The 26027-nt window shown below is 53.8% G+C and overlaps 7 protein-coding genes across 7 annotated transcripts; 3 read left to right on the top strand and 4 right to left on the bottom strand.

Annotated features, from left to right (window-relative positions):
* Positions 1–947: 947 nt before the first annotated feature.
* PG985_010019 (tRNA-splicing endonuclease subunit tsp-2) lies at positions 948–1394 on the top strand (the record flags this gene model as incomplete). The annotated part of the gene is made up of 1 exon (XM_066829787.1): positions 948–1394. One exon carries the CDS (start codon positions 948–950, stop codon positions 1392–1394), a length of 447 nt encoding a protein of 148 aa, XP_066682177.1.
* An 85-nt stretch (positions 1395–1479) lies between these two features.
* Positions 1480–2949, bottom strand: PG985_010018 (dehydrogenase-like protein; the record flags this gene model as incomplete). The annotated part of the gene is made up of 4 exons (XM_066829786.1): positions 1480–2341; positions 2468–2614; positions 2698–2752; positions 2865–2949. 4 exons carry the CDS (start codon positions 2947–2949, stop codon positions 1480–1482), a joined length of 1149 nt encoding a protein of 382 aa, XP_066682176.1.
* A 7890-nt stretch (positions 2950–10839) lies between these two features.
* Positions 10840–12557, top strand: PG985_010017 (krueppel-like factor 11; the record flags this gene model as incomplete). Its single annotated transcript, XM_066829785.1, has 2 exons — positions 10840–12377; positions 12443–12557. 2 exons carry the CDS (start codon positions 10840–10842, stop codon positions 12555–12557), a joined length of 1653 nt encoding a protein of 550 aa, XP_066682175.1.
* Positions 12558–14245: 1688 nt separating this feature from the next.
* PG985_010016 (PALB protein) lies at positions 14246–17020 on the bottom strand (the record flags this gene model as incomplete). The annotated part of the gene is made up of 3 exons (XM_066829784.1): positions 14246–16508; positions 16570–16922; positions 17003–17020. The coding sequence occupies 3 exons, from the start codon at positions 17018–17020 to the stop codon at positions 14246–14248; spliced, it is 2634 nt and encodes an 877-aa protein (XP_066682174.1).
* A 1473-nt stretch (positions 17021–18493) lies between these two features.
* PG985_010015 (uncharacterized protein) lies at positions 18494–19967 on the top strand (the record flags this gene model as incomplete). Its single annotated transcript, XM_066829783.1, has 4 exons — positions 18494–18580; positions 18707–19358; positions 19512–19749; positions 19850–19967. 4 exons carry the CDS (start codon positions 18494–18496, stop codon positions 19965–19967), a joined length of 1095 nt encoding a protein of 364 aa, XP_066682173.1.
* Positions 19968–21287: 1320 nt separating this feature from the next.
* PG985_010014 (Protein yippee-like 1) lies at positions 21288–21804 on the bottom strand (the record flags this gene model as incomplete). The annotated part of the gene is made up of 2 exons (XM_066829782.1): positions 21288–21521; positions 21706–21804. The coding sequence occupies 2 exons, from the start codon at positions 21802–21804 to the stop codon at positions 21288–21290; spliced, it is 333 nt and encodes a 110-aa protein (XP_066682172.1).
* A 2365-nt stretch (positions 21805–24169) lies between these two features.
* On the bottom strand, positions 24170–26027 carry PG985_010013 (uncharacterized protein; the record flags this gene model as incomplete). Its single annotated transcript, XM_066829781.1, has 2 exons — positions 24170–25453; positions 25518–26027. The coding sequence occupies 2 exons, from the start codon at positions 26025–26027 to the stop codon at positions 24170–24172; spliced, it is 1794 nt and encodes a 597-aa protein (XP_066682171.1).

Here is a 26027-nt window from a genome sequence, read left to right as displayed (position 1 = left end):
GCCACATTAGGTGAGGAGTTCAGTACCCGGTGTCACCCAGATTGGAAGTTGTACCGCTAGATGGTCGAGTGGTAAAACACTCGATACCGAGAGGCTGCTTCAAATCAATTTTTTTCTTCTTCTTTAATTCTTGGGTTCCGTAGTCACTGCCCTGCCACAATACACCTTAGATGGAAAAGAGGCTGTTGAAGTTGAATACCCCTTCACCCATTCATGTAAGCTGGTTTCGGCCGAGTTTCTCTTTCGCAGTGCAGAATACAACTCGTGCGTGTCGAGATAAAATGCATATAACTACTTTAAAGGCCTATTATACAAGCCATCCTTCTACGCCTTCCAGGGCGCTTATATATGTATGCGTTCTAATTCGACACGCGTGACGATAGCTTGCGATTCGCAAAAGCCACGGGCTGATCGTGGGGAAGCTGCTGCATCTGGGCAAATCTAGGGTCTCTCGGTGGAGCATCATATGCCAGTTGACACCAACCATGCTGCCGTGTTCATGGGTGCTAATTCTGACCATTATAAGTTTCGGAGATTAAAATTGATGATTCTATATTAGAAATTGGGAAAGTGAACATATGGTCTCTACGGTCGTCGCATATTATTTTCCGTTTTTGCCCTCGGCGATGCATTCTCCAAGTTAAAGAAATACATGTACCAATTATGTCAGGTCACACATAGAGTCTCGCTCAGTGGGGTCCTATACACAGCTACCAAACAAGCAGCAACCTTTCAATGTTGTAGAATTGCAGCCAGACACCGCCTCAATTTATCGTGCCTGCGCTGGATCACTAACTTCAATATCCTCCTCGGGTGTCACCATACAACAAACGACCAAGCCGACGAGAATCCCCATTGGACTGAACCATTTGCGGACTCCTCAATATTCCAATTGTCGTCACAACCTACTTTTCAGGAAATTTCAGCCGGCTGGCTGTTCCCTCACCATGGCGCACCCAGATTACCTCGCCGACCTGGCGAGCACCGTTTATGAGAACCTTGAGAGCCAGCACGACTGGACCCTCCTGGAATCCCACACTCATAAACAACAGCAACAATCGCTGCCCGAAAACAAAACGCTGCTCCCGCGGCCGCTCATCACGGGACTCCCACCGCGGCGTCTGTACCTCCACCCGGACGATCAGGTCGAGCTGGTTAAGACCCACGCCACCTACACCGTGGACGAGACGCCCGAGATGGAATGGGTGCTGCCCCTGCACCTGAACGAGAAGTTCACCCTCAAGCAAATAGCCGAGGTCTTCGACTCGCTGGAGCTGCCCGAGCCCTTGGCCGAGGGCCGCTGCAAGCGCCTGCTCATGGCCATCGTCCACGACGATTCCACCGTTGTCTACTACTTCGTGCACGACGGCATCGTCAAGCCGCGTCAGAACTGATCAGGAATCATTGATCAAGAATCGATTTTTGGCATTCGGCATTTGGCTATTTACGACCTAAGGAGCTATTTTGGTCGCTCCACACTTATGGCTTGAAGATGACCTTCTGCACCTTCATCTTGTCAAACAGGTCGTACCCCTCCACCGCCTCGCTCAGAGGCATGATCTTCTCGAACATGAACCCAAACAGGTGCTGGTTCTTGGCCAGGACCTTCAGCGCGTCGGGGAAGACCGAGCGGACGGGGCAGCGGCCCATCTGGAGCTTCAGGTTCTTGTCGTAGGCCTCTTCTCCAGTCCAGGGGATCTGCGTGCGAATATACCAGGTCAGCGCCACAATTTCCGGAAAGGAGATATCGCATTGTCTCGAGGGGGGATACTGTACCTCAGCATTGTGAACACCGATGGAGCTCAGGAAGCCAAAAGGCCGCAACAGATCGAAGCCAGTCCGGATGGCCGGGCTCAGTCCCACCACCTCGATGACCACGTCGGCCCCGCGGCCCTCGGTGACCTCCTTGACCCGGGCCATCATGCCGTCCTTGTCCTTGGCGAAGTTGAGGGGCTCGGCGCCGAGGGACCTGGCCAGCTCGAGGCGGCTCTCGACGCTGTCGATGGCGAAGAGGTGCTTGGGTTTGTACTCGAGGGCCGAGACGATGGCGCAGAGACCGACGGGCCCGCAGCCGATGACGACGGCCGTGACGTCGGACGGCTTCTGGGCCGGCCCGAGGTTGCGGAAGGCGTTGGAGGCACCGAAGTAGCCGGTGGGGAAAATGTCGGCCATCAGAATGAGCGCCTTGTCGTCAATCTCCTTGGGGGCCACCATGACGGTCCCGTCGGCTGTGGGGACTCGCACGTACTCGGCCTGGGCTCCATCGAGCTTGTCGCATCCGAGCAGAAGGCTCTCTTTGCATCGACCCGTCGCGCCATTATTGCAGAAGAAGCAGTCTCCGCTAGCCACAATGTCAGAAAGAACACATTCTCAACTAGCCAACTAGCCAGCTATCTAGAAATAGGCAGGCCGTTGGACTGGGTCGAGGGAAGCCTTCATGATGAGTCATATATCTTTCTTCACTTACCAGGACGATGTGAACGGTGACACAACTTTATCTCCAACCTTGACGGACCTGACGTTCTTTCCGGCTACTACCACCTCTCCGGTGAACTCGTGGCCCATGATGAACCCCGTCGCGGACGGATGGAGACCTCGGAAAGTATGGAGTTCGCTATAGAACAGGTCGTCAACCCGTAGTCAGAAAAAGTGTACGATGCATCTAGTACCCGAAACGGGCATCATAATGAGACTCACGATCCGCATAGTGCAGTGCTCTGGACCTTGACAATGATATCCCGTTCATCCTTGACTATAGTGAAACCACCCCTATTAGCTTCCTTTCCTCGCCCACGGAACCAGCCGTCTTCGTCGTTCCTCAACGCCCCTATATGAAAGGCGAAAAACTCATGTTTGTAACTTACTTGTAGGAACCGGCCGCTCCTGCACGGAAACCTTGTGGGGCCCGTCGAAGACGACGGCCTTCATAGTAGCTGGTAATGAGGCCATTTTTAGTAGGCAGTAGCTTTACGACACGACTAAGCAGTACTTCGATCCTTTCCTATTTGGAAGATGTGAATTATGTATAGGCTGCTGAGATAGATCCTGTGTGTGGACAAAAATGAGCAATATCGAACTTCTTCCTCTCGTCTCTCTCTCCATCTAATGCGGGGGCGCAACTTGATTGGGTGGTGGGGTCGGTTAATTCTTCCCAGACTTATCTATCAATTGTATCAAGATCTATGTGTAGCGTACAGTCAAAGCATTTACAAATCACTGACTATACTCCGTGTTATCCGATCGTAAGCATCTACATAAGGTGTTTCCCTCTCGCTCACAACAACACTTTGTGAGAACACACATGGTGAGATACGGCTACTGCCACAAATCTTACATGTACTATACGTGATGGATACCTAGGCATGTGGTTCTACCCGGACTATACGGATACAATGCGCGTGATCAGAAATGCTACTGCACCGGCTCGAATGCGCCATGCTTCCGATGCTGGGTGTGGGGCGCCCTTCGGAAGCTGGAAGGGGCTTCCCGTTATACAGGACCTAGGGACATTCGCCTCGGACGCCGGAAGCTGATGGAGGGACAGGCTGCTGGCTGGCTGCTGGCTGCCCGGGCAGGAAAGTCTGACATTACCTAGACCGACCACACCCATGTCATTTCCCTTTCCAGAAGAAGCGTGTGCCCTGGCGGCTTGGGTATGTACGCACGCGATGTATGCAGAGGTCGCTTAGGAGGCAGGCGGTCAGCTACAAATGCCCAGTTCTTGGGGAGAGAGAGAGAGCGAGAGAAAGAAAGAAAAAGGCGGGAGGGGTTTCCCGAAAGCTTGTCGGGGAACATGGGAAACGAAACATGCGGCGGGCGCCCCATCATGCCATTTCCAATCGGTAGCTGATTATCGTAATGACGAGACGATTGATGTTGGGCGAAGCAGCGATTGACCGTTGTTGGCCGCGCGCGTGCGCGCCCCAAGGCCTAGGCGGGCAGAAGAAGATCTTTGCGCCCAACAGCCAGCGCAAAAAGGGCAAACATTGAGGACCGCAATGATAGCATCCCTGACGCCGCTTGTAAATCAATGCCTGATGCCTGAGAGTTTGCTTATCTATCCCCTCAGGTCGGGACTGCTCGAGCGTTTGGCGTGCGTGCGCACTGCGCAGTGTGCCTCAATTTCAAGCAGATGACAGAACCTAAACGCCCATAAAAACCGCGCTAATACCAACAACCCAGGCTTGCTATATCTCCTTCACTTAAGAAGAAGAGCAGCACAGGCATACTTCATACCTAGCCCGCGACTGGTTACTATAAAATTGGCAATGTTTCATCCTTATTAGAGTTCCGTAGCAAGGAGAAGACAGAAAAAAGAGGAACGATTGTTGGTGGTCCATTCCAACTGGAGATGATGACTTGACATAACCCGATGCCCGTCGTTGCCCCTTTTCAGGCAATCTGTGCTGTGTAACTTGGGTTAAATTGATGCGGCTCGGAAGAGGCTCTCGTTTCAATGCGGGAGGACCCCACTGCTAACCGAAGCGGCTGAGCTGAGGGTGCCACGATTGCGACGCCTCATGCGTTTGGTGTACAGCACGGTGATGTCTTGTATGCGCTCGACCAACAGGAAAATGACCAGGGAGGGACCAAAAGGTGAGACCGTTGCACACCCATGCCGATCAGAAGGAAGGGAAGAAAAAGCAAAAAGACATCACATATGTAGGACTTTCTGCCTCATTGGCAAGCTGGGTTGTGCTTGCCACCCTCGACACTTGCTACCAATGGCGGTAGCACAATCATGTCTGATGTCGCCGCCGCCGCCGTGTCCTGGATAACACACATGGGCAAGGATGTGTATAGAGAAATGATGGAAGGGGTCTGAGATGAGGGCTTGGGGCTTGACTTGATGGAACTTCTCGTCCTTCTATTGCCTGTGATGACTGCCGCCCTCGTTACTCATACACGTGTACAAGAACCAGGAGCCAGCCCCCTCCTGCCTCGAGATGGTTCATTTGCCTTTTCCAGTGATTGGATACTCCTCCATATCGGGAGACGATCAAAATGGCGCATTCGACGAGACTAACCTAGCGACTTTGTGAGATGCCAATCACGGCCACAGCCGCTGATGCCACTTGGTGATCATCCTCTAGCTTCGCCCATATCTCGCACATTCGGGGTGGGGGTTCGGGTCGACCTCCTGGTCTCTCTAAGGGGGCTTTGGGGTCTTGAGCAAACCTCGCTTGTGTAAACTGCCTTGATCGTTGCGCGACGGCAACATGGACATATCTCTTTACTTCCAGTTGGTCGGTGGCTGTGTTAAACCCAAGCTATATAGCGCAACTGCTAATAACACTGCCAGGCCCATAGTCGGAGCCAGAGTGCTCTGCCGTGTTGGCGGGAAAGTCGCCCAATCATACTACTGGCAGATTGTCAAACAAAGTAACCTAAGTATGTAGGCCTTACCTTGCCTTAATTCGGTGTGGGTGACTCTCATGGGTTACCCAGTAGGAGTTTGAACTTTGATGAGGCACGTCGTTCAAACGATTGGAGCATGGAGGCTGAAGTCGACCCGACCCCCCAGTCGGCCTTACAAGCAGCCAGTGAGGCGAAGCTTCGACCGCCGATCATGTTTCTTTGGAACAGCCACTCAGGGTGCGGTATCAAGCAGCTTGTTTCTCGTTGCACACCCGTGGCACCAACACCATCGATGCTATTTTGAGGAATCGAGGTGCGTGTCCTTGCCCAGCCCTTTGGGTGCGGCCTCGATCTGCTCCATACGTCAGTTATTGGGGAAATAGCGAAACGGGATGACGGATGCCCCTACCCTGCTGCCATCAGCAGCACCGCCTCGAATACCTCGCGGGTTAGAGAATCCGGGGGTAATGATTACCAGCGCTGCGCAATTGGTTGCAGATTGAGCCGCCCCGGTCAGTCGCGTCTATGTACAGAAACGAAAATCCTCCAACACCCACCTCCACACAAACACACAAACAATTTCTGTCTCTGGAATTAGTCAAGCGCGCAAAAAGGACACGTGCGGACAATGAATCCCAAAAGAGCCTGGCACCTTGCAGATGTGCAGTAGCTACATGCACACAGACCTACATAGCCCATGCATAGGTGCGGGTTCTTGGGTTGCCTTTTCGTAGTTCGTTGGGTTGGCGGACACATGTTGGAGAAAGAGAGCAAGTGACTCCGAGAGATAGAGAGAGCAATGGACCCCCCTTCACCGGTCTTCAGCACGAAAGAGGCTAATCGTCGAGTTTTCCCATACGTGAGGCACATTGGGCCAATGAGTGGGACATGTATATGAGCGATGCAGGACCCCTGGACCGCTTTCTTTCGTGGGGTCGAAAGTTAATTTGCAGGGCATGCGCAGCTCCCGCAATGAATAACTGGATGCGCTGACGTGGGATTGGCTTCGTTCGTGATGCCCTCCCCTCCTCGTTCGTCAGACCTGTTCTCTTTCAGCGGGGGAGAGAACGACCCCTTGTCTATTCCTCCTCTCGGAAGGATGAGGGTTGGTGGTGTACAGTAGAGGACTCGCAGTGTCAGTCTCAGCTAATCATAGCAACAACCATTCGTTGCTCGAACGACTGCTGTGTGTAAATGAGCGAGGTGTGAGTGGGCTTCATTGCAAATAGCTGGGTGTAACTACGCCCGTCACGCCTTTGCCTTCTAAGACGGCCCATCCCGTCTGGGAAGCTGACCGTCACAGTATGGATGGAGAACAGTGAGGGAGAGGAAGGAGGGAGGAGAGAGGAGGGAAGAGGGCCTTGATGTCCAATCTCGAATTCTTCGTCTTGACCGCAACGAGAAAGGCCGGACCGGAGTTGTGATGGGCTGCAGGCCAGACCAGTTTTCCTCTAATCAGATGCGAAGACGAGTCATTTGGGGGTTGGGCAGGGTGGCATGCTGGCAAGGTTGCATGGGCTGCAGAAAAAGTTTATCTTGACCAGTTGAGCGCAAAATCCCGTCGGTCGTTCTTGTGGCTGCTGGCGACCTCACGTTGAACGAGAGTGGCAGAGTGACTGACTACATGCCCGTAGAAAGAGATGCCGGGAGAGAGAAGGTGGAGTCCCAAAACGCTGGGAAACGCACCTGCAATGTTCCATTGTCAATCTGCCACTCTATCTACCAGCTTGCTTGGAACCCCACCCCCTCTTTCCTCCTTCTTATCGCTGTTGTATTGGCAGGTGTCTTTGCGCAAGACTCTTTGGCAACTTCCTGAACTCGTACTGGGTTGTCCTGCGTGTTATGTTGGGAGAGATATCCCGTCACTTGTCTCTCCTCACAGACTGTGGAAACAAGCACAAAACTAAAGTCATCTATCCCAAAATCATCAATACAATCAACGTTATGCAAGACCTCCAATGTCTGTTAGACCGACGCAATGTACTGCTAGGTGCAGCATCGCATGTACCTGAATGGTCATGTAGTGGGAGAGGTAGCGCTGCGGCTCAATGTACCTGCTCCTTCCCCGCAAAACCAACCCAAGCGGTTGACATCTGACACACGTCTACTTTGGTTGGCATTTGGCGATTGCATGCGAGCATGTCGATGTTTCCCCCCGTTCCCCGTCTCTTACTGTACTTACATTGTAGTCCATCCTCATCATCCCGCCTCTGCGCTGCATTGTCTCTACCACCCGCTCCTATTATTGAACTCATGTTGTTTGCTGGGCTCCTATTCGATCTTCCCGTTTCATCCATGCCTGTCAGCATCCCATCACCCACTCTTTTGTTGGAACGCTTTGCTCATCCTCATCCATCCATATCCTTCCCGTCCTACCCGCCCGTCCGGACATCCTTTGCCTTGCTTGGTCCTGATTTCGATTTTTGGTTGGATCCTATTCGGGACCGGTTGCCTACGTACGACGTAGGCCAATGAGCTATCGCCACCACTACTAGACATGCATACATGGTCTGTCACTCTTCCATTCTCCAAAAGCATACACGGCAGGCATAACCCGTGAACCATCATCATCCGTTGCACAGTTTGCACAGCACCTTCCCTATTCGGAGAAGTAGCTAGGTGGGAGGTATCCTGTAGCATTTCGCATCTCTTAATGGATCTCACCTCGCTCTCTGCCCAGAGACAGATGCTCTCCAGTACACACACCTTTTCCCATCCGAGCCAAGTCGACATGGTGTTGGTTAGGAGGGATGCTTATCGAGAAGGAATCACATCCCAAACGCAACACGTTTTCTCAATATGGAGGGTTTTGCCGGAAACCCCGGTGGTTGATTCCCTTCACCGTGACTGCGTTCGGTATGAATGGTGCGGTAGATACCTACATACCTACTTGGAAGATCCAGATACAAGGAAAAGTCCCGTCCCATTGACACGAGGGAGCCGCTCCACTCCCCACAGAGCAATAGCAACCGGTGGTAAGCTGGGATCAGCCGCAAGCATGATTGATACTCAGACAACTGATTACTCCAAATTGGGGGGCCAAAGTACGGCACCCAGCACCTGCATCCAACCTGCTCCTTGGGCCGCATGACAATCGAATCTACCGGAGTCGGCAGCAAGTGGAAGGGAAAACGTTCGTTGGTTTGGAATAGGCTAGAGTCTATTTCGCCGCATACCCTCGTTCCAGTCATTACGCCCGCACTACTATTTCTATTATCTCCCACGCCAGCCAAGCCTGCCAATGATGTTCTGCCTGCTCGTATTTACCCATTGCTCGAGTAGTTCTCCGTAGAGCCGGGGCTGGGGAGGGCGAGGAAGGGGTGGGCGGCAAAGAAGATGGTGTTCTGTCTGGCAGGGCAGAGAGAAGGGCGCAGCGCGACGCAACGCAACGCAAAGCAACGGCAAAGGGAAGCATGTAACTACATACATGCAGGCCTCTTCTGCGGGCAGGCCCTACCACATAGAATACTACTACTACATACCCAAGAAGGCAGACAGGGCGATGCAACGCAATATGAATGCAAGAGCCTAGTGGCCTCGAGCGTCGAGCAACCTACATGATGGGTAAGGCATGAGATCACCGCCGGCAGGTACCAGGTACAAGCCTCGACGTCACTAAAAAAACGAACATTGCCTTTGACTAGGTAGGTTAGTACTACTACCAGTGAGCGGTTCCGTTACCCACGTTCTGGACCGCGGGCCATCTGCTATTCGCGGGACCTGTATGCGGACCTGCAAGAGGGCACACAGCCGCATCGACACACTCACGTCGGGCCCAACCTCGAAGCACTACTGCCTATTTCCTGCCTACCCTGCCTGCTCTACCCATTCGACCTCACTTCACCTCACTTTACTTTTTGCTTACGGGCTGGAGTAATAGGTCACTTCTGGAAACCAGCAGAGCAAACTGCTGGCACTGATAAGCATGATACATTTGATGATGGGCATGGCCGTGGTCTGGTTATGGCATGGTTAATAAAGGTAAGGTAGGGCAATATCATCCCATCCGCCATCCCTGAGCGACCCGACCTAATAAGCTTTCTGTTGTAATTTGATTTGAGGAATCAATCCACGGCCCATGAAGGCAGGACAGACAGGCAATAATTTTTTTGTACCTACCTGCTTACCTCCTACCCAAGAGACCACCACTGCAACTCCATTTCGATCCAATACATTGATGCAATTACCTACCTGCCTACATCATTCCTTTCTGGAAACCTGTGTTCCCGTGGATTCCAACTTTCCGATTCCCATACCCACTACTGGCACTATCCTACCACTAAATTACAACGCAATACACACTAACTGGACGCTACACTGCCTGTCTGTCACAAGAAACATTGTTTTCCCGTCCTGTCCCTGCTCATTTCACCCTATCGGATCCCTGTTGGCTGGCCTGTCATCGCGACCCCAGGATCCCAGGATACCATCAGTCGACAAGTCCCCCCGGCCGCGTTTCGCTAGCAACCTTTGGCCAAGTCTTGCAAGTTCAAGCAGGAAATCACACCAGTGACGGCGAACAGCAACCCCCCGACTTCTGGAGCCCAGCCCACAAAAAGAGGAGCAAGCGACCTGAGGCTCTACGGGTCCCCTCCCCGCCTTATAATTTACGCCAAACTGAAAATAAAGGCGACAAGTCAGGTCCCAAGACTGGACTTGTCGAACATCGGCTTGGGGCTCCAACCTTTGTGTGTGCGTGAAGTGTGTGTGTGTGTCTGCAAGTGCTTGGTGCTGCGCTCTGGCAACTGGTCACGAGCAGATCGCCCATTCTTAGCGGCTATTCTGTCGTCCAACCTTAAAGCTTTACCGCCATCGTTTCTATCCTGGCTCCTGGCACAGAGAGGAGGGAAAAGGTGGAGGGGATTCTTTGGTTATTCCTCTCTGCTGTAAATCCCCATTCGCTCCATGGTAGTGCTTCTCTCCCTCCTTTTCGTACGCCGCCCATGCTTTGCCCCGACCACTTGTGTTTCTGTATCTCGCCCCCCGAAGAGCCGCGCATTCCTGGATGGTGTGGTATGCATGTGTGTGTGAGCCAACCGCACCTAGACCTGTTGCGACCATAACCTTGGCGAACTTACACAAGACAATAATTAAATATATTGTCACAACGGAGGTTTGCGCGCCGCTGCGCCTGCCGATCGCGAAACCAACCTGCGCCCATCCCCTCTGTCGGCGACTGCTTAAGATTAGGGGACAACCTTGTGCGAGCCTACACAACCGCTCACGTCGGCGCAATTTACCCTCAGCCTCGGCCGACCCAACAGGCCGCAGTGGCTGGGCTGTTTCGACGGTACTATCTGGACTTTGTCTCTCGACAGAAAGAGAGAAAAAAAGAGTCGCGCAGACTTACTAGCAATAGTAGCTATCCGACGGTCCCATTCTGAGCAGTAGCAGCATCGCGCCGCGCACGCTGTGGCGCGTACCGAGGCCTACTAATGCGCGAGTAACGGCAACGATATACCCAAGAACCAGCCGAGAACTATGACTACTACCTTTGACGGACCAGCTCTCGCCCAAGACAGCGAAATATACGACCCCGATGAAGGGCTATTCCGCAACAGCCCGCCCATGAAACCTCTCCGACCGAAACTCAACCTCTCGCCCTCCCCTCCGCCTGCAATACCGCTACCTAGAGTCAGTCTTCCCTCCAACCCCGGTCGCAAACGCAAGTCTTCTAATCGTCGGCGAAAGGTACCCCCTAGCCAAGGCGATGCTGTGTTGATACAGTACATGGACGGTGGAAAGCGGCCGGATATCGCCTTCGAGGCGGGAAGTCGGCCACTGGCATCATCAATAGGCGAGGGCGGAGAAGAGGAGGAAGACGAGGGGGATGAGGAGGGAAGCTATAGCTCCAGTTCGGGCGAGTCCAGCGACATCGATATTGACGACGACCATACGCACAGTCCGGCCATGTCTCCGGAGTCGCGCCCGACCATACCACCCGCCATAGACCTCAAGTCTCTCGCCGCCAGCGCTCTGTCGGCAGTGCAAGTCGACGAGCCGCGCGATGTTCAGGAGCCACGTGAGAGGGAGCTTGTCCCTCAGGAGACGTTCTCGTCACGAAATGGCGACCGCCCCACGAGTCTGCGCCAGCAGCAACAACCGCCTCATCCACTGCCTCTGCGGAGGGAAACCATGTCGCAAGCGCCCAAATCGGTACTGGCCCCTCCAATGTCTCCCTACACGTCACCAGCAACCCAGGACTTGTACTCTCCGCAGCAAACATCAAGTCAAGGGCTACGGCATCCGAGCGATGCGAGGTCTCCCGTCACGCAATTGCCGACACCCAGTATGCATGGCGACCTACCGCCGATTGGTTCCCCCCAATCCGAGGTCAATGGTCACGCCTCTTTACCTCCCATCAGGTCCCAACTCGGGGAACAACTCAGTGACCACCCCAGCATGACGGAGAAGGAGCATGCTATGAGGCACAACCCTCCTCCCACTCCGTCCTTCCCGAATTCCCCGCCCGCAATGTCTCGCATGCCGGCCATGGGCAACCCGCATGCTTCGCCTCCGGTTTCGCCCAATTATGCCTACAGTCACAGCATGCCCTCGCCGGCGCATTCCATACCGATACTCAGTCCGTTTCATGCTGCCTTTTCCCCGCACAGCACCGGCGGCAATAGGCTGCGGTCCGGCTCCGAATTCAGCAGCAACAACGGAGACAGGCCGAACATCTCGGATCAGCAGATTCCCACCCCTGCGAGCTCCATTACGGATCGGATGAGCATAGACAACATGACGAATCCGACGGGCAATTTTGTCTGCAAATTCGCCGGCTGCAACGCGGCCCCGTTCCAGACGCAGTACTTGCTCAACTCCCACGCCAACGTCCACTCCTCGGCGCGGCCGCACTACTGCGCCGTCAAGGGATGCCCGCGAAGCGAGGGCGGAAAGGGGTTCAAGCGAAAGAACGAGATGATACGGCATGGTCTGGTCCATGAGTCGCCGGGCTATGTGTGTCCGTTCTGCCCTGATCGCGAACACAAATACCCCCGGCCGGACAATCTGCAGAGGTAAGTCTTAAACGGATAGGGTCGCATGGGGGGAGGCAACGATACTAACGCAAAATTCGCTTCAGACATGTGCGGGTACACCACGTCGATAAAGACAAGGATGACCCCCTCCTCCGCGATGTCCTTTCGCAACGGCCAGACGGACCAAACCGTGGACGGAGACGGCGCGGCGCACCGTAACGCGACACCATGCTGCTTACTATTCGAAACACATACTTCAACCAACTTTCTTTCTTTTTCATTTGTTCTACGACATCTTTACCCCTATCACATCCGTCGAAACGTAGATGTATATATTGGCGATGATATCCCCTGGGCGCTGTGGTGGATCGCCCGCCCAACTCAGTTTTGTCTGAATTCTTTTTTTTACCTATTCTTCTTCTTCGACCTTCACTGGATGATCGAAGTGTGTATGCCCCAGAGGCTCTTCATTTTTTTTTCTCTCGTCAAACAGATGGTTCCGGATCAATCCATTCGACCAACTTTCATCACAACATACATTTTACCGGAGTTTTGGGCGCAAATTCAATCAAACCATATACCACTTGGCGGGCGTGCTTGCGGGGAAGGGGGCAAACGGATATGGGACATGGAAAGGGGTATGCTTCTTAGGGAATGGGAGGGAGATGGAAGATGGGGGTGAAAACATTCCACTTTTATAGGCTTGGTGTATACTTTTTCTTCTTCTTCTCCGCCGTTTGCTCGGTTTTACTCAGACTGGTCGACATGAGGCGTGCTGTCTTGTCTGTCTGTCTTGTTACATGAGTTCATTCGCTTCGTCCTCTTCCTCCTCTGCTTCTCGGTTCTCTTTTACTCGCTTCCCTCCTCTTCCACTCCCTCTCCATGTCTCTTACTCGGATCCGATACAGCGACAAGCCTGAGGGAGGGGACAGAGAGAGATAGCAATTTTTTCGACAAATACGACAACAAACAACAACCATATACCCCCCTTCTTCAAACATATGACCGTCTACGAGCACCAAAACAGATTCCCCCACACTCACCTACTAGAGGAGAAAGAGAGAGAGACAGAGAAAAGGAGACAAGGAGACTTGTGCGAGAAGGGCCGAGGAGGGATATAAACCCACACAACCCATCACCAAACATCTTTTATATCTTACCTCCCCTCCCTCCTCACTCAATGAACAAACAAATGCTAGTTTATGCAAACTTCTATCTACATATACTATATATACATATACCCCCTTTTTTCAACACTACTACTACAAGAGACCCTTCCGTGTTGGCAGGGCTTCACTTGCAAATATTCATCTTGCCTTTTTGCCTGTCTACTTTTCAATTGAGAACATTCTACATGCACAATGCTTCTTCGCAGGAACTTTTTCGTCCATACCATGTCATGCATACATTTCGTTCCCGTCGCATCTCCGAGATTAGCATAATTCTTTGTATCAACAGAATTCTTTGACGACTCTGGCTTCACTGCTTACAAGTCCACCGACCTTCTCCTACTTATTCTATCCATGGAAATAGTCCAAAACACCCAACAAACCCCATTACTCAGAAGTTTGATCCGCTGGCACTGCGTCGTCGTGTATACTATTTAGAGAGAATACAGCTCGAGGCGAGAAAAACAAGAGGCGGAATATCCAAACAATTGAATATATATAATATACCCATCTAGACACAGTGAGACTAGTCGAAGAGAGCACTGGTTCTCGAATACGCAGGACCAAATACAATGTCAACCGGCATGCTAGGAGTGTGATATTCGAATCACACGAGCAATGCAAGTGTCAAGGATTCTCAGTCATGAATCGTGTGTCCTGCGAGAAAGACGACTCAACATGTATTGCCCTCCTATTTACAACCCTTCCCCTTGTCTACCTGAAATCTACTACAATCAATCAATCATCCCCCTCCCACCTTCCCACCCCCACAGGCCCATCACTCAACACCTCGATATTGAGCCCCTCGTCCGAATTGGCCGCGGCCATGGGCACCCCGCCCATGACCTCGACGACGATCCAGAGCCCGCGGCGCGCCTGGATCAGGAGCGGGTCGAGGTCGAACTCGCGCGTCCGCAGCCCGACGGCGCCCACCTCCATGAACTCGCCCTCGTCGCTGCCGCTTTCCTCGTCGCCCGTCGACGCCGCCACGACGACGCGGTCCGGGCCCCGCCCCAGCTCGACGCGCAGCCGCACGTGGGGCAGGCTGCGCGGCGTGCCCGGGATGCTGCGCCCGCCGCCACTGCCGCCGCCGCCCGAGCTGCTGCCGCCGCGCCGCGTGAGGATGACACTGGCGCGCGTGAGGCGACCGACCTGCACGCGCGCCGTCTTGCGCACCTCGCTGGGGCCCTCGAACAGGAGCGGCGTCAGGGGCGTGCGCAGCATGCCCGCGGCGTCGGCCGCGACGGGGACCAGGCGGCACTTGTCGATGTTGGCGCCGACGCGGAGAGAGAAGTCGGCAAGCTGGCCCGGCTCGAAGGTGCTGCAGACGACCGTGTACGTGGTGCCCGGGTCGAGTTGGGGAACCCGCAAGAGGGCGCAGCCCCGTCGGTACTCGCCCGAGGTGGCGACGATGTCGCGAACGGCCAAGGTGGTGACTCGCCGCCCGGAGGCCCATACCAAATCAATGTGCACTGCGAGGTCGGGGCTCTCGGTGCTCAGCAGTATCGTGAGGGGTCCTCCGTCATCGCTGTCCCTCCCCGATTTCGGTATCGTGAGGGCAAACTGGGGATTGAAGAGGTATGTAGCAGCGGCCGCATTCCCACCAGCCGTGCGCCGCGTCCAGGAACTCTTCAACTCGGTATAGTAAAGCATGCTATCGTGTGCCTTGGTGATGGCCAGGGGGCAGCGGGAGAAGAACGAAAGTGTAAAGGCATAGCTGGGCAGGGGGAGACCTTGCTGTGCGACAACAATCGTGTACGGCACGCCCTTCTTGGCTTCGAAGGGGGCCAGGGTCTGGGGGGAGTCGACAAAAGGCCCCCGGTAAAGAGACTTGTCGCCGAGGTCGACCCGACAGCCATTCGCGTTGTCGAAGATATATATGCTCATGAAACCAAGAGTAGTAGACACATCGGAGGGCGCCGAGTTCGACCGCGCTCTGGCAATATCTAGCTCTGTATCCTGGAAGTGGCGGCTCAAAAGGATCCAAGCACTTCCCGAAGCCGATGCGGTCATAGAATACTGTACATTGTGCGCGAAAGAAAGGGACAGACTCGGCGGCGGCAGCTCCCATACAAAATGGTGGTCCTGTCGTTCCGTGAAGAGGCCGGGGTTCCAGTTCAAGTATAGGGATTCGTAGTTCTGCGTCACGTCATGGAAACTTATCCAGAAGGAGCCCGGTTTCAGCTTGGTGGGATGGTCGCTGGGAGATTGGCGTGCGTCTGACGACCCTATTCCTTTCCAGACCAGCCCAGCACACCAGGGGTTCTTAACGAGCATCCTCTTGTTTCCCTGCGACTCGGATATATCCAGGACAGCGTAGTCATGCTCACCTACCAGACCCGATGTCTCTTCTTCGGCAAGGGACAGTCTTCCGGTCCCCAGCGTGATTATCACATCGCCGTAGTCGTACGCCTTTTTCACTCTAGCCCACGTTTGGTCGAAGTCGATATCGTCGCTCTGGAGAAACAGCTGCTGTGGAATCCAACCGGTTATTATCCACAAATCTGTCCCGGAATTGCTCCCGGGGAAATCGTAGCCACCTCGGACTTTTAGATAGGCCTTTTCCATCAGCGCAGGCCAGACCAACTTGGGGTTTTGGCGATCCACCACATAAAGCGTCCGTTCGTTGTGCGAAGAAGGCAAACGGTCGTCGATGACGACTTTGCGAAAGCAGCCATTGAAGTTCATACGGAATACATACTTGCCATTCTCTGAGACTTGCGGCTGCCCCTTCTCGGAATTTATGGGGAACATGACGGTGGGTAATATGGACTTGGGGCCTGGCCGGAGGTGCTTGATGCCGGCACCAAGACTGGCCACGACGGAGCAGTCGGTCGTGATGTCTTGAACCAGGTCAAAGTCATCTTCAGCCTCCATCAGACGCAGTCGTGAAGATTTGTCGTCGTTGATGTTCGCCCCACCCCCTACAATGTCCCAAGGTCGTTTCCAGCCAGCAAAGACCTCCCGCTGGCGATCCGATAACGAGAACTCGGACGGATCACTGCCCCAGATTGTTAGTTGAGTTACATACACATGAACAATAAGTCCATCCTGAGCCTTACGTAAAACTGGGTCCCCGAAATTCGTCTGGGTCCGGATCTGATTCCCATGGGGGAAATTTGTTTCCATGCAGCTTGGAGCCGCGAAGCAGTATCGTCTGCTCGTTGATGGGGATCTGGCGTGCGAGGCGAGGCAGCTTTAGGCGCTTCTCCACCTGGCTCACGGTATCAACAGCCCGAGCGATCTTTTTCAGTCGCTCTGCTAAAGACAGCAGGTCGCTGCACTTCTGCCGCAGCCGTGTCTTCTCACTTGGTACCCGGGCCGCACCCGCTGCCTTTATGTACAGCTCGGCCGAGGCGATGGCATGGTCCAGCGCTTCTTGTCCTGAGCATCGTACTGCCTGTGCCTCCCGTTTCTGGCGATGTATTGACTGGTTAGCGACAAAATAGCTCGTGGATTTGCTGCGAGTGAGGGACTATGTATAATAGGGTTTACCTTCGCTTCAGCCTCCATGTTTCAGGAAGCGCGACCATGTAGACAAATGATGCGGAGCTGGGACGTGGGAGGGCAAGAAAGAAATAAAAGCCTCACCCATAGCAGCCGATGGCGGGATCCTGTTTGACGAAGATGAGCTGAAGGGGTGTGGCACCTCGTTGGTGCCGGGTGTGCATGTCGCTTGCTTGATATGGGATTTTAGTCGCAAGATGGATGGAAGATGAGCTGACAGGCCCCGCCTTGGGTAGGTATCACTGAGGCAGTGTGCATGCGCTTTGGAGGGGATTTTGGGTTCAATCTGTATATGCAAGTGGTCCGTTGGGGCATGCGTCGTGTCGAAAATGGAGGTATATCTCAGACGGAGTATGCAAATCCTGAAATCTGACAGGTATGCATGCCGCAGTGGCAATCGTCATCTGCCAAGTCGTCTCAACGAGCGTCAATGATGAATGAATTGGCAGTTGTTGTGGTGTTGAGCCGCTGCGGGAGGACGGCACTTGCCATTTTGCCGCTAAGAGTCCTCTGTAGCCTGTAGCGCCTGAAGCAACCAAACCTACTCACTCGACCATTTCAGCTTCTTCGCATGCCGGCGTTTTATATTGTAGAAACTATCGACATATCTGCAAAACTAGTAGTACTACTATTTGGAATGGAAACTATCCATCGCAATACTACGCCTAGCAATCGTCGAGGTCCGCTCGCTAGTTATGAGTTGTAAGTCCAAGAGATATATGCATGGTCTCATGGTTCTGGAAGGCATGGACGGTGGGATTCGAATACCCGTCAGGGAGATCCTTTCTTGTCTGGGCTCACCACTATTCATTCGGCTATCTGGTATTACGTCTTCTGAATCGCCGGACTGGCTGGGCTGTCGGCAGAAGGGGACGGTACGGACTTGTTTGTCACTTCCAAGCTTGCCGAGAAGCAGAGGCGGGCACACCCATCTCGATAAGATAGCACTTTTATGGCCGAGGTCCCCATTGTCCCGTCATCACACATGCAGGCCCGCGCGAGGGTCTTTCTGTAACAAGCCCGGACGACATCCCTTTCCATGCATTTTTTTACTCTGCATCCTATAGACACAGACAGGCTTTGACGACAAGGGCATTATTCTATACTTGATTCTGCTTACGTTCCTAGACAAAAGACTCTTTGCCGTTCCTGTCCCGTCCGGTTCACTGTCGCAAGCCCGCAGCTCGGCAGTTGAGGGAGCTAAGTCAACGCTCTGACTTCATACCGAGGTCGCATCTCCCGAGACTCGGCCAACCCGCTGCGCAAACCCACCGCGACACAACGGAATCGACAGATAGTGATCCCACCGACACCAACAATAGGAGTTTGAGCGAAGACGCCGAGATTGAGAATTTGATAGACAAGAAAGATTAGAAGTTTTATTCAGAAACGCGCCGACCCTTCGCCGGGGTAGAACCCTCCCTCTCAACCACCCCGTACAAACGCACCGTCGCCCGTCGTCGTCGCACACCATATACCATGTCCGCGCAGTCCAAAGCCGCGGCGCTCCCGCCTTGGGGTCTGGCCGTCGCTGGCTCCACGGGCGCCGTCCTTGCGAATGCGCTGGTATACCCTCTAGACATGTAAGAAACAAACAAACAGAATGGCATTGTAGTCAGCATATCCCCATATCCCCATTGCGCGCTCCGCCCCCCGTTCCACCTATCATTGACCGCTCCCCCCTTCGGACAGCCGGAAACGGCGCCCGCCTCTGCCACCGTTGAAGATCACAAAAACGACGAGTACAAAAACGTAGCTAACAACCTCCCCTCTATTGCCAAACGCCGCAGTGTCAAGACCCGCCTCCAAGTCCAAGTCAAGCGCAATCCGAACGACCCCGACCACCACCACCACGGCAGCGAGCCGCACTACACGTCGACCTGGGACGCGATCCAGAAGATTGTGGCCGAGGACGGACTGGCGGGCCTGTACGCAGGCATGGAGGGCGCCCTCCTGGGCGTCGCCTCGACCAACTTCGCCTACTTCTACTGGTACTCGACGGTGCGCGCCGTCTACATGAAGCGGCCCGGCGCGCCCGCGCACCCCTCGACGGCGGTCGAGCTGGCCCTCGGCGCCGTCGCCGGCGCCCTCGCCCAGCTCTGCACCATCCCCGTCGCCGTCGTCACGACGCGCCAGCAGACCCAGGCCAAGACGGACCGCAAGTCCTTCCTCGAGACGGGCCGCGAGGTCCTCGAGGGCGAGGACGGCCTCTTCGGCCTCTGGCGCGGCCTCAAGGCCAGCCTCGTCCTCGTCGTCAACCCGGCCATCACCTACGGCGCCTATGAGCGCTTAAAGAGCGGCATGTTCCCGTCGAAGACGCGGTTAACGCCCGGCGAAGCTTTCCGTAAGACACCCCCTTTGTCTTTATATATACTTGGAACAAGATGGGAAGTCCCCTTGTATGCGTATAACGTGCATAAGGACGAACGAAGAGGCTCAGGAAATGCCAAGACGAAGAACAAGAAATAGCTTGCTAACCAAAGTGTTTTCATACCAGTCCTCGGAGCCATGTCCAAAGCCCTCGCCACCATCGCGACGCAGCCCCTGATCGTCGCCAAGGTCGGCCTGCAGTCCAAGCCGCCCGCCGTGCGCCGGGGCAAGCCCTTCAAGAGCTTCGGCGAGGTCATGCGCTTCATCCTCGACAACGAGGGGCCCATGGGCCTGTTCAAGGGCATCGGCCCCCAGATCCTCAAGGGGTTGCTGGTACAGGGTATCCTCATGATGACCAAGGAAAGGTGAGTTGTCATTCGTCTTTCCCCCCTTCCCCATTCGTTTCGGACCTCCGTTCCTCCCCTGTCTGCGAGGAAATGTTTGCTGACAATTTGGAAACTATAGGATGGAGCTGCTCTTCATCGCCCTCTTCCGCTACATACGCCAGCTCCGCGCAAAGCAGCTCGCCAAGGTGGCCGAGCTGGCGGCTAGTAAGATTGCCGTTCCTCTCACGGCGAAATAGAAAGAAAGCAAGAAATGCATAAATGAGAAGGGAAAGGAGGCTAGATGAATATGGCCTCGCGCGCACGCTCAACCAACCATATTTGATAGACGACGCGTGAATGGGATTGCTGGATGGGAACGCTGGATAGGGGTTTCAGACCCGACCAACCGACCGACCACCAACCAACAACCAACATGGGAATGTGAGTGATGGGATAGACAGAGAGAGAGAAAGCGCGCGCTCTTTGCGCTGCTGCTTAGGTACTGCGATTGATGGGAGTTTACCTCGAATACGGAAGTCCAACAACAACCAACGCCCCCTTTTTCGGGGTGTTGCGAAAGGGGAAACGGACTATTGGCCTGCTTACAGCAACATGTTTTATGTTGCTTTCATTGTTACTTTTTTTTTTTTTTCGCATTGCATGGTATTATTTGAATAGCTTTTATGTACATAACGAACGACTCATTCCCTGCGGCTTTTCAGTTCCATCATCCTCCCCTCTCTACACCTTGGGCAGCAAGCAGTGAGGCAGCCGGTATGAGACTCGATACTTGTTGTTGCGTGTAACAGGAAAGGATACCACATAATAGGTACAACATGGTAATGTTAGTGGCGACTTGTCTTAAGACTTTGTTAGATGATCGATAATGCTATTGCCAACAATACCCACACAGGCATACCCATGGACACATCCCAGATATCAAGGAAAATATAGATAACTCCTGTATACCAGCATTACACAAGCCCTACTACATGCTATATACCCAAGCTACTTGCTTATCAATAGTAGGACCAGTACAGAGACTCATGGACGCCTTCACGACTTCCATAAAGCACATGTTTCAGGCATGCATATATTTCTTGCCTCTCGCCTACGTGAAGTAGAATAGAGGCGCTTATGTTATGAGAGACTGGAAAAGAAACCATCTTCCCCTTCCCTCCCTTTCCCTTCGCTTACATGTAGTCAAAACCGACAAAACCAAACAACCAGTCTCGGAACATCGCCGAGCCTACAAAAACAGATATCCCGTTATCCTTTCCCTTGAAACGCCAAACCAATGCAATTCCTCCGCGCAAGATCGGATTCGCCCACTTCTTCCCCAAGCACTGCCTCAGCCAGTCCGAGTAAGCCTTGGGGGTCTCAAAGGCTACACCATCGGAGAAGATGAAACGGTGGGAAGGTGGCCCCCCTCCCGCCACCGACACGCCCAGGCGCTGCTTTCAGCATGTTGTACATGCAGCGCCATGTCCTCACCCAATCCGGAGGGGGCGACGCAGCTGTATTTCCATGTGTAGCCATGAAGGATCCCCCTCGGCCCTCCCTGTCTCTCCTCCTGTTCAGCTTACATTGCACAGCAGCTCGGCCTCTAGGATGAATTTGCCCTCCTTGTACTTCTCGCTGGACTCGTATGCCTTATCATACTTCCACCCGACCACCTCTTTACACTGGCGGCAGCTGATATCGCGTACTACGTGGCGGCCCGTCGTCATGTTACGTTCGGACGCTTCGCCGGCGTCGGTGTTGACTACGGTGTTGAAGAGGTAGGCTTTGCCATGCTGGCCTCGGAAGTTCTATTCGTAGAAGCGCAGGGCACATGTTAGCTTACAGATAACACTCCTCTAGTTTGCATATATGTCTCTGTCCAGGGATTCAGATGTCGGGAGACGCGGGGAGAGGGTGTGAGTGGGCGGGTAGGTGGCGGGGGCCTTGCTACATGACCATGCCCCCAAGTCTGTAAGTAGAGATGAGACTTACTCGGCTGATGATATCGTCAGCATTGGCGAGGTGAGCCTTACAGTGCTTGCACCCATAGATCTTGTTGCTACTGAGATACGTGTTGTACGCGAGCCCCATCTTGAAGAGATATGATGGTAGGCAAGACAATGGCACGAGAGTATCCGACTGGCCAAGCGGGTGCTTGCGTTGCCTGTCTAGAGAAGTGTGAAGAATATGTATGTATGTTTCTTTGGAAGAATGTTGCCGCTGTTCCCTTTGGCCAGGTCTATGGGGGCGACAATTGAGTGTCTCTCTCCAAGGCGCACCAGGCTGTATGCAGTAGATCTATCAGTCACGATGGACGACGAAGCGGGAAGGTCGGGTTGTTCGACCAAGATGGTGACAAAAGCTGGTGGGTGCTGGACAACAGCTATGCCTGGGCTAGGTCGGTTGATGCCGAGGTACAGGTACTTTCCGCGATTATCGGTTCGGCCTGGTAGACTAGGAACGGCAGACAGTCGTATCAGGAACGCCGAAAGGGTGCTTTTCTTTTCTTGTACCCAAACTCGGTGGAGAAGGAAGTCGCAGAGAGCAGACAAGGCTGGAAACGATGTCGGAGGCAAGCTGTCGCTGAGACGTAGGGTTCACATGGGTTTGCCGTTCAGCTTAAGGCGGGCAGGGCAGAGCAGAGCAGGACAGGCAGCTGTGGATTGGATTGGACAGGCGTGACGAGACGAGACGGGACGAGTGAGTAAGAAGGGATATTGGTCACGAGGGCTGGGTTTGTTTGCAAGTCGTGTAAGATGGCTTATTGTAGATATCAAGAATGTATACAGTGAGAAGGTTTTGAGATGGTTATTTTCGCGAAGCGAGCAGCTCTGTTTTGCTTACCTAGGTATGGAAAGCTGTCGTCGTCCGTTGGCGGGGGATAGATGGATGGAGTGATGCACTTGCGTTGATAAGATGGGTTGACACGCCGCCTGGCCTGGACAGTGCTCTCTCCCTTCAATTGACCTGGCTGCTGCGCCCGAGAGAGCTGAGCTGATAAGCTTGCACTCCCCCGATTGCGAGCCTCAGCTAAGACATGCGGTCATTTGCCTTGTTACTGCGGGGTAATCCAGAAAGCCCCCCAAGCTGCCAAGCTACTGCGCAAGTGACCACACCCAGAGGGGGCAGGCGCTTCTGGCAGACGTATGCCAAGCCTTTTTATGTATTTCGTACGCAGCGGCCAATTGATCTAAGATGACCATCACCTGTACGTGCCTGTATCTCGCAATTAATGGATGCCAATCGATGGATTATGTAGGTACACTACCCAATATTACGAGAGATGGCTGGATGAAGAGATAAAGTGGTGCCAGCGTGCAACCCTGTATGACATTTCCCATCAGCTTTCAGCCTTGGGGTCCTTAGGGGTCCTGGGGGAGTAATCTCTCAAGCCCTATGTAGCCGCCCTCTCCCAAACCCCACTCAATAAGAGGAAAAGAGCCATCCAGAGAGCTCCAGGTTTCGACTGGGGAAGGACGCAAATGGCACACACTCTCTCTGGCTGTCTGGACTGATGAGTCTGTGTAGATCTAGATTGCAATCCTTAAATACTCGGCCGGTCGGTCTAGTCTCTGGAAATTGATATCAATATATTTATTCGTACGGCCAAGGTCGTTAATAACCCGAAACCCCCAAAATAGGCACGCCCACGCGCCAAGACGTCACGACGCAAGGGGGGAGAGGGTGAGCCTGTCTGCGTCCGTTCTTCAAGGTTCGTCAGCATCTGACCCTATCAAGGGTCAGCCCCTGAAGCGAAATGCGATCGCCTAAGTTTGGAAACGTCATGCGCCAATCTTTGGAAGGACGACCCGACTTGAGCCAAAGCATCCTGGGACTGTCATCAAATGGTTATATTTCCGTACAGACCCAGGCCGAGGCATTCTAGAACAATTCCCTATGTTCCTGGTAAAGCCAGTTCGAGACGCTCGGCAAGCACATGATGTGTTGATGCCAAACTTAGCTACCGCGTAACCAAGCAGGCTTCACAAGACAATCGTCACTGGTAATTGCAAATCACGGATGAGACGAGGTATAAGAGTTTGGTTTTATGTCGATCGTATCATTCATGGTTTTTGTTTTATGGTTTGTTCCCACACGCATCTAGATATCCGCAACCTATTTGCAGTTCGACCCAGCCCCCGAAAAGGGGAGGCAGTAGATACAGGTCTCTTTAACCACAAAGAGGCAGGGTCTTCTTCTTCCAACATGCCGACATCAGGTTTATGTATGTAACAGGGGGTGGTAGTAGTCCGTTTTGTTTTTCCAGACCACAGTAATATGCACAACGAAATTTGTAAAAAAGAAAGACGAGAGAGTCGATCCAAAGAAAAAAGGGGGAGTCGGAAGCCAATAATATACACAAATCGCTTCGCCATTCCCAAAAACCCATTCCACGCCATGCCTAACAGACGAGTAAAAGAGGCTTCCGGCACCGAAAAGGAAAGCCTTGACTTCTTCACCAAGTAAAGGCTTCATCCACGAAATCGATGGTACCGTGGTACTGTCTCTTGCGGACAGCCGCGCGCACCTCGTCACTGAGGGCACCGGGGCCACATGTAGACACACCCATGGCACCGACTTGGTTCTCCATCTCGATGGACAGCAGGGTCTCAATGTTAGGTCGACCCGGGAACATCTGCACCGTAGATGAGGGACTGTGGATCTCCTTGGTGGATCGTGGCCGACTGACGAAGAGCATGATCCGCAGGCACTCGCGTCGCTTGTCCATGGCGAGGATATCAGTCATCCAGGGTCGGATCCACTCAAGATGCTCAGGGCTTTGGATGATCCACACCAGGACAATCTTGCGGGTGGCGACGGTGCCGTTGGCGTAGCCAGCAACGAGATCGCGAACGTGAGGTACTTGATGGGTGATTCCGACACCACCGGCAAACAGCATGGCCGTGCCGTAGGAGTGCATCATGTGCAGACCACCGTAGGGACCCTCGACGAAGCAGGTCGTGTAAAGGCGACCGTCGGGGGCAGCGGCAGCGCGCTCGTAAAGGTTCTGCGTCATGCCCGTGCGGGCTCGGATCACATACGAGTGGCTCGTCTTTCGCATGGCCAAGATGTCTTGTCGGTTCATGGCGAGCTTCTCGTCGTTCAGGTCCTCGGCCTCCTCACTCCACGCGACCGAGAAAGGGTGAGACTGCCACAGGCTGATAGAAGGCATGTACAAGTAGGCGTGCTGGCCAGCCTTGAAGGTCCAGGGGCGGGCCATGGTGACGGTGACACGGCAGGCGTTACCGGGAAGCGCCTCAACCAGAGTCTTGGTGCCACCACTGCCAAAGTTGGTGTAAGCGATGCGGCAGAAGCGGGCAAATCGATCGGCAATCCAGATAGGGATGACCGGGATAAGGTACTTGATCTGGGGGTACTGGTAGATGTTCAAGTGATACCACAGGCCGACGATGGAAATGATAGCCAGCAAGATGTGCATAATCTTGAACGTCTCGTAGAAAGCATGTCGCGAGACGCTGGCGGCCTGGATGAAAATGGCGACGAATGCACAGGTAGCAATGAACCCATAGAGGATGAAGGGTGTTGACCAGATGGAAGCGAAAGCCTGGCTCCAGTCCTTAGCGTGGGCAGAGACAGCCAAGAAAGCCATAGTGTGAGTGACCGCCTCCAAGGCGACAATTCGGCCGAACCATCGGTGCATGAGGTTGAACGTGTCGAAGGAGAAACCCAACCACGTGATGAGAGGGTTGTTCCTGCCGGCCATGACAAAGAGGGGAATCTGGGATGAAAAATTAGTGACTGACTCTCACGGATTGACTAAACTCGACTCGGGATGAACCTACCATGTTGACAACAGCCAGAGTGCCGCTCCTGTTCCTCAGCTGCTTTCCGGCACTGGTGTAATCACCGTCGAAGGGAATGTCGATCACGCAGAAGGCGACGTTTGTGCTCAGGTACGCCAGAAGGAACAGGAATTGGAACCGAGTGGGCAGTGTGCCCATGTTGGCAGCACTGCTGAGCTGGAACTCGCGGTTGTGGCGCTTCTTGAAGAGGGGAGAATACAGGATATTCTTCTTGAACCAAGACACCTTCCCTGACGCCTTTGCGAAGTAGTACTGCGTGTCGTTTGTGAGGCCGGTGACTGTGCGCACGTATTTGGTGATTTCGGTCCATATCTTCCAGACGATGAAGGCGCCCGAGACGGCAGCACAGATGAAGATGAGGTAGTGAGATAGGGCGTCGTTCTCCATGGCAGGCGTCCATCCCTTGGCCAGACCAGAACCGGCAGCCACAGCACCGCTCTTCTGCTGCGGCGGCGGCGTGCCTGTTGAATTTGTCGAGTTTGAAGACAT

This window comes from Apiospora marii (assembly GCF_038362585.1).
Source record: "Apiospora marii strain CBS 49790 chromosome Unknown utg000006l_segment0_segment0, whole genome shotgun sequence".
NCBI classification, from domain to species: domain Eukaryota; kingdom Fungi; phylum Ascomycota; class Sordariomycetes; order Amphisphaeriales; family Apiosporaceae; genus Apiospora; species Apiospora marii.
This window is presented reverse-complemented; position numbering and strand designations above follow the sequence as displayed.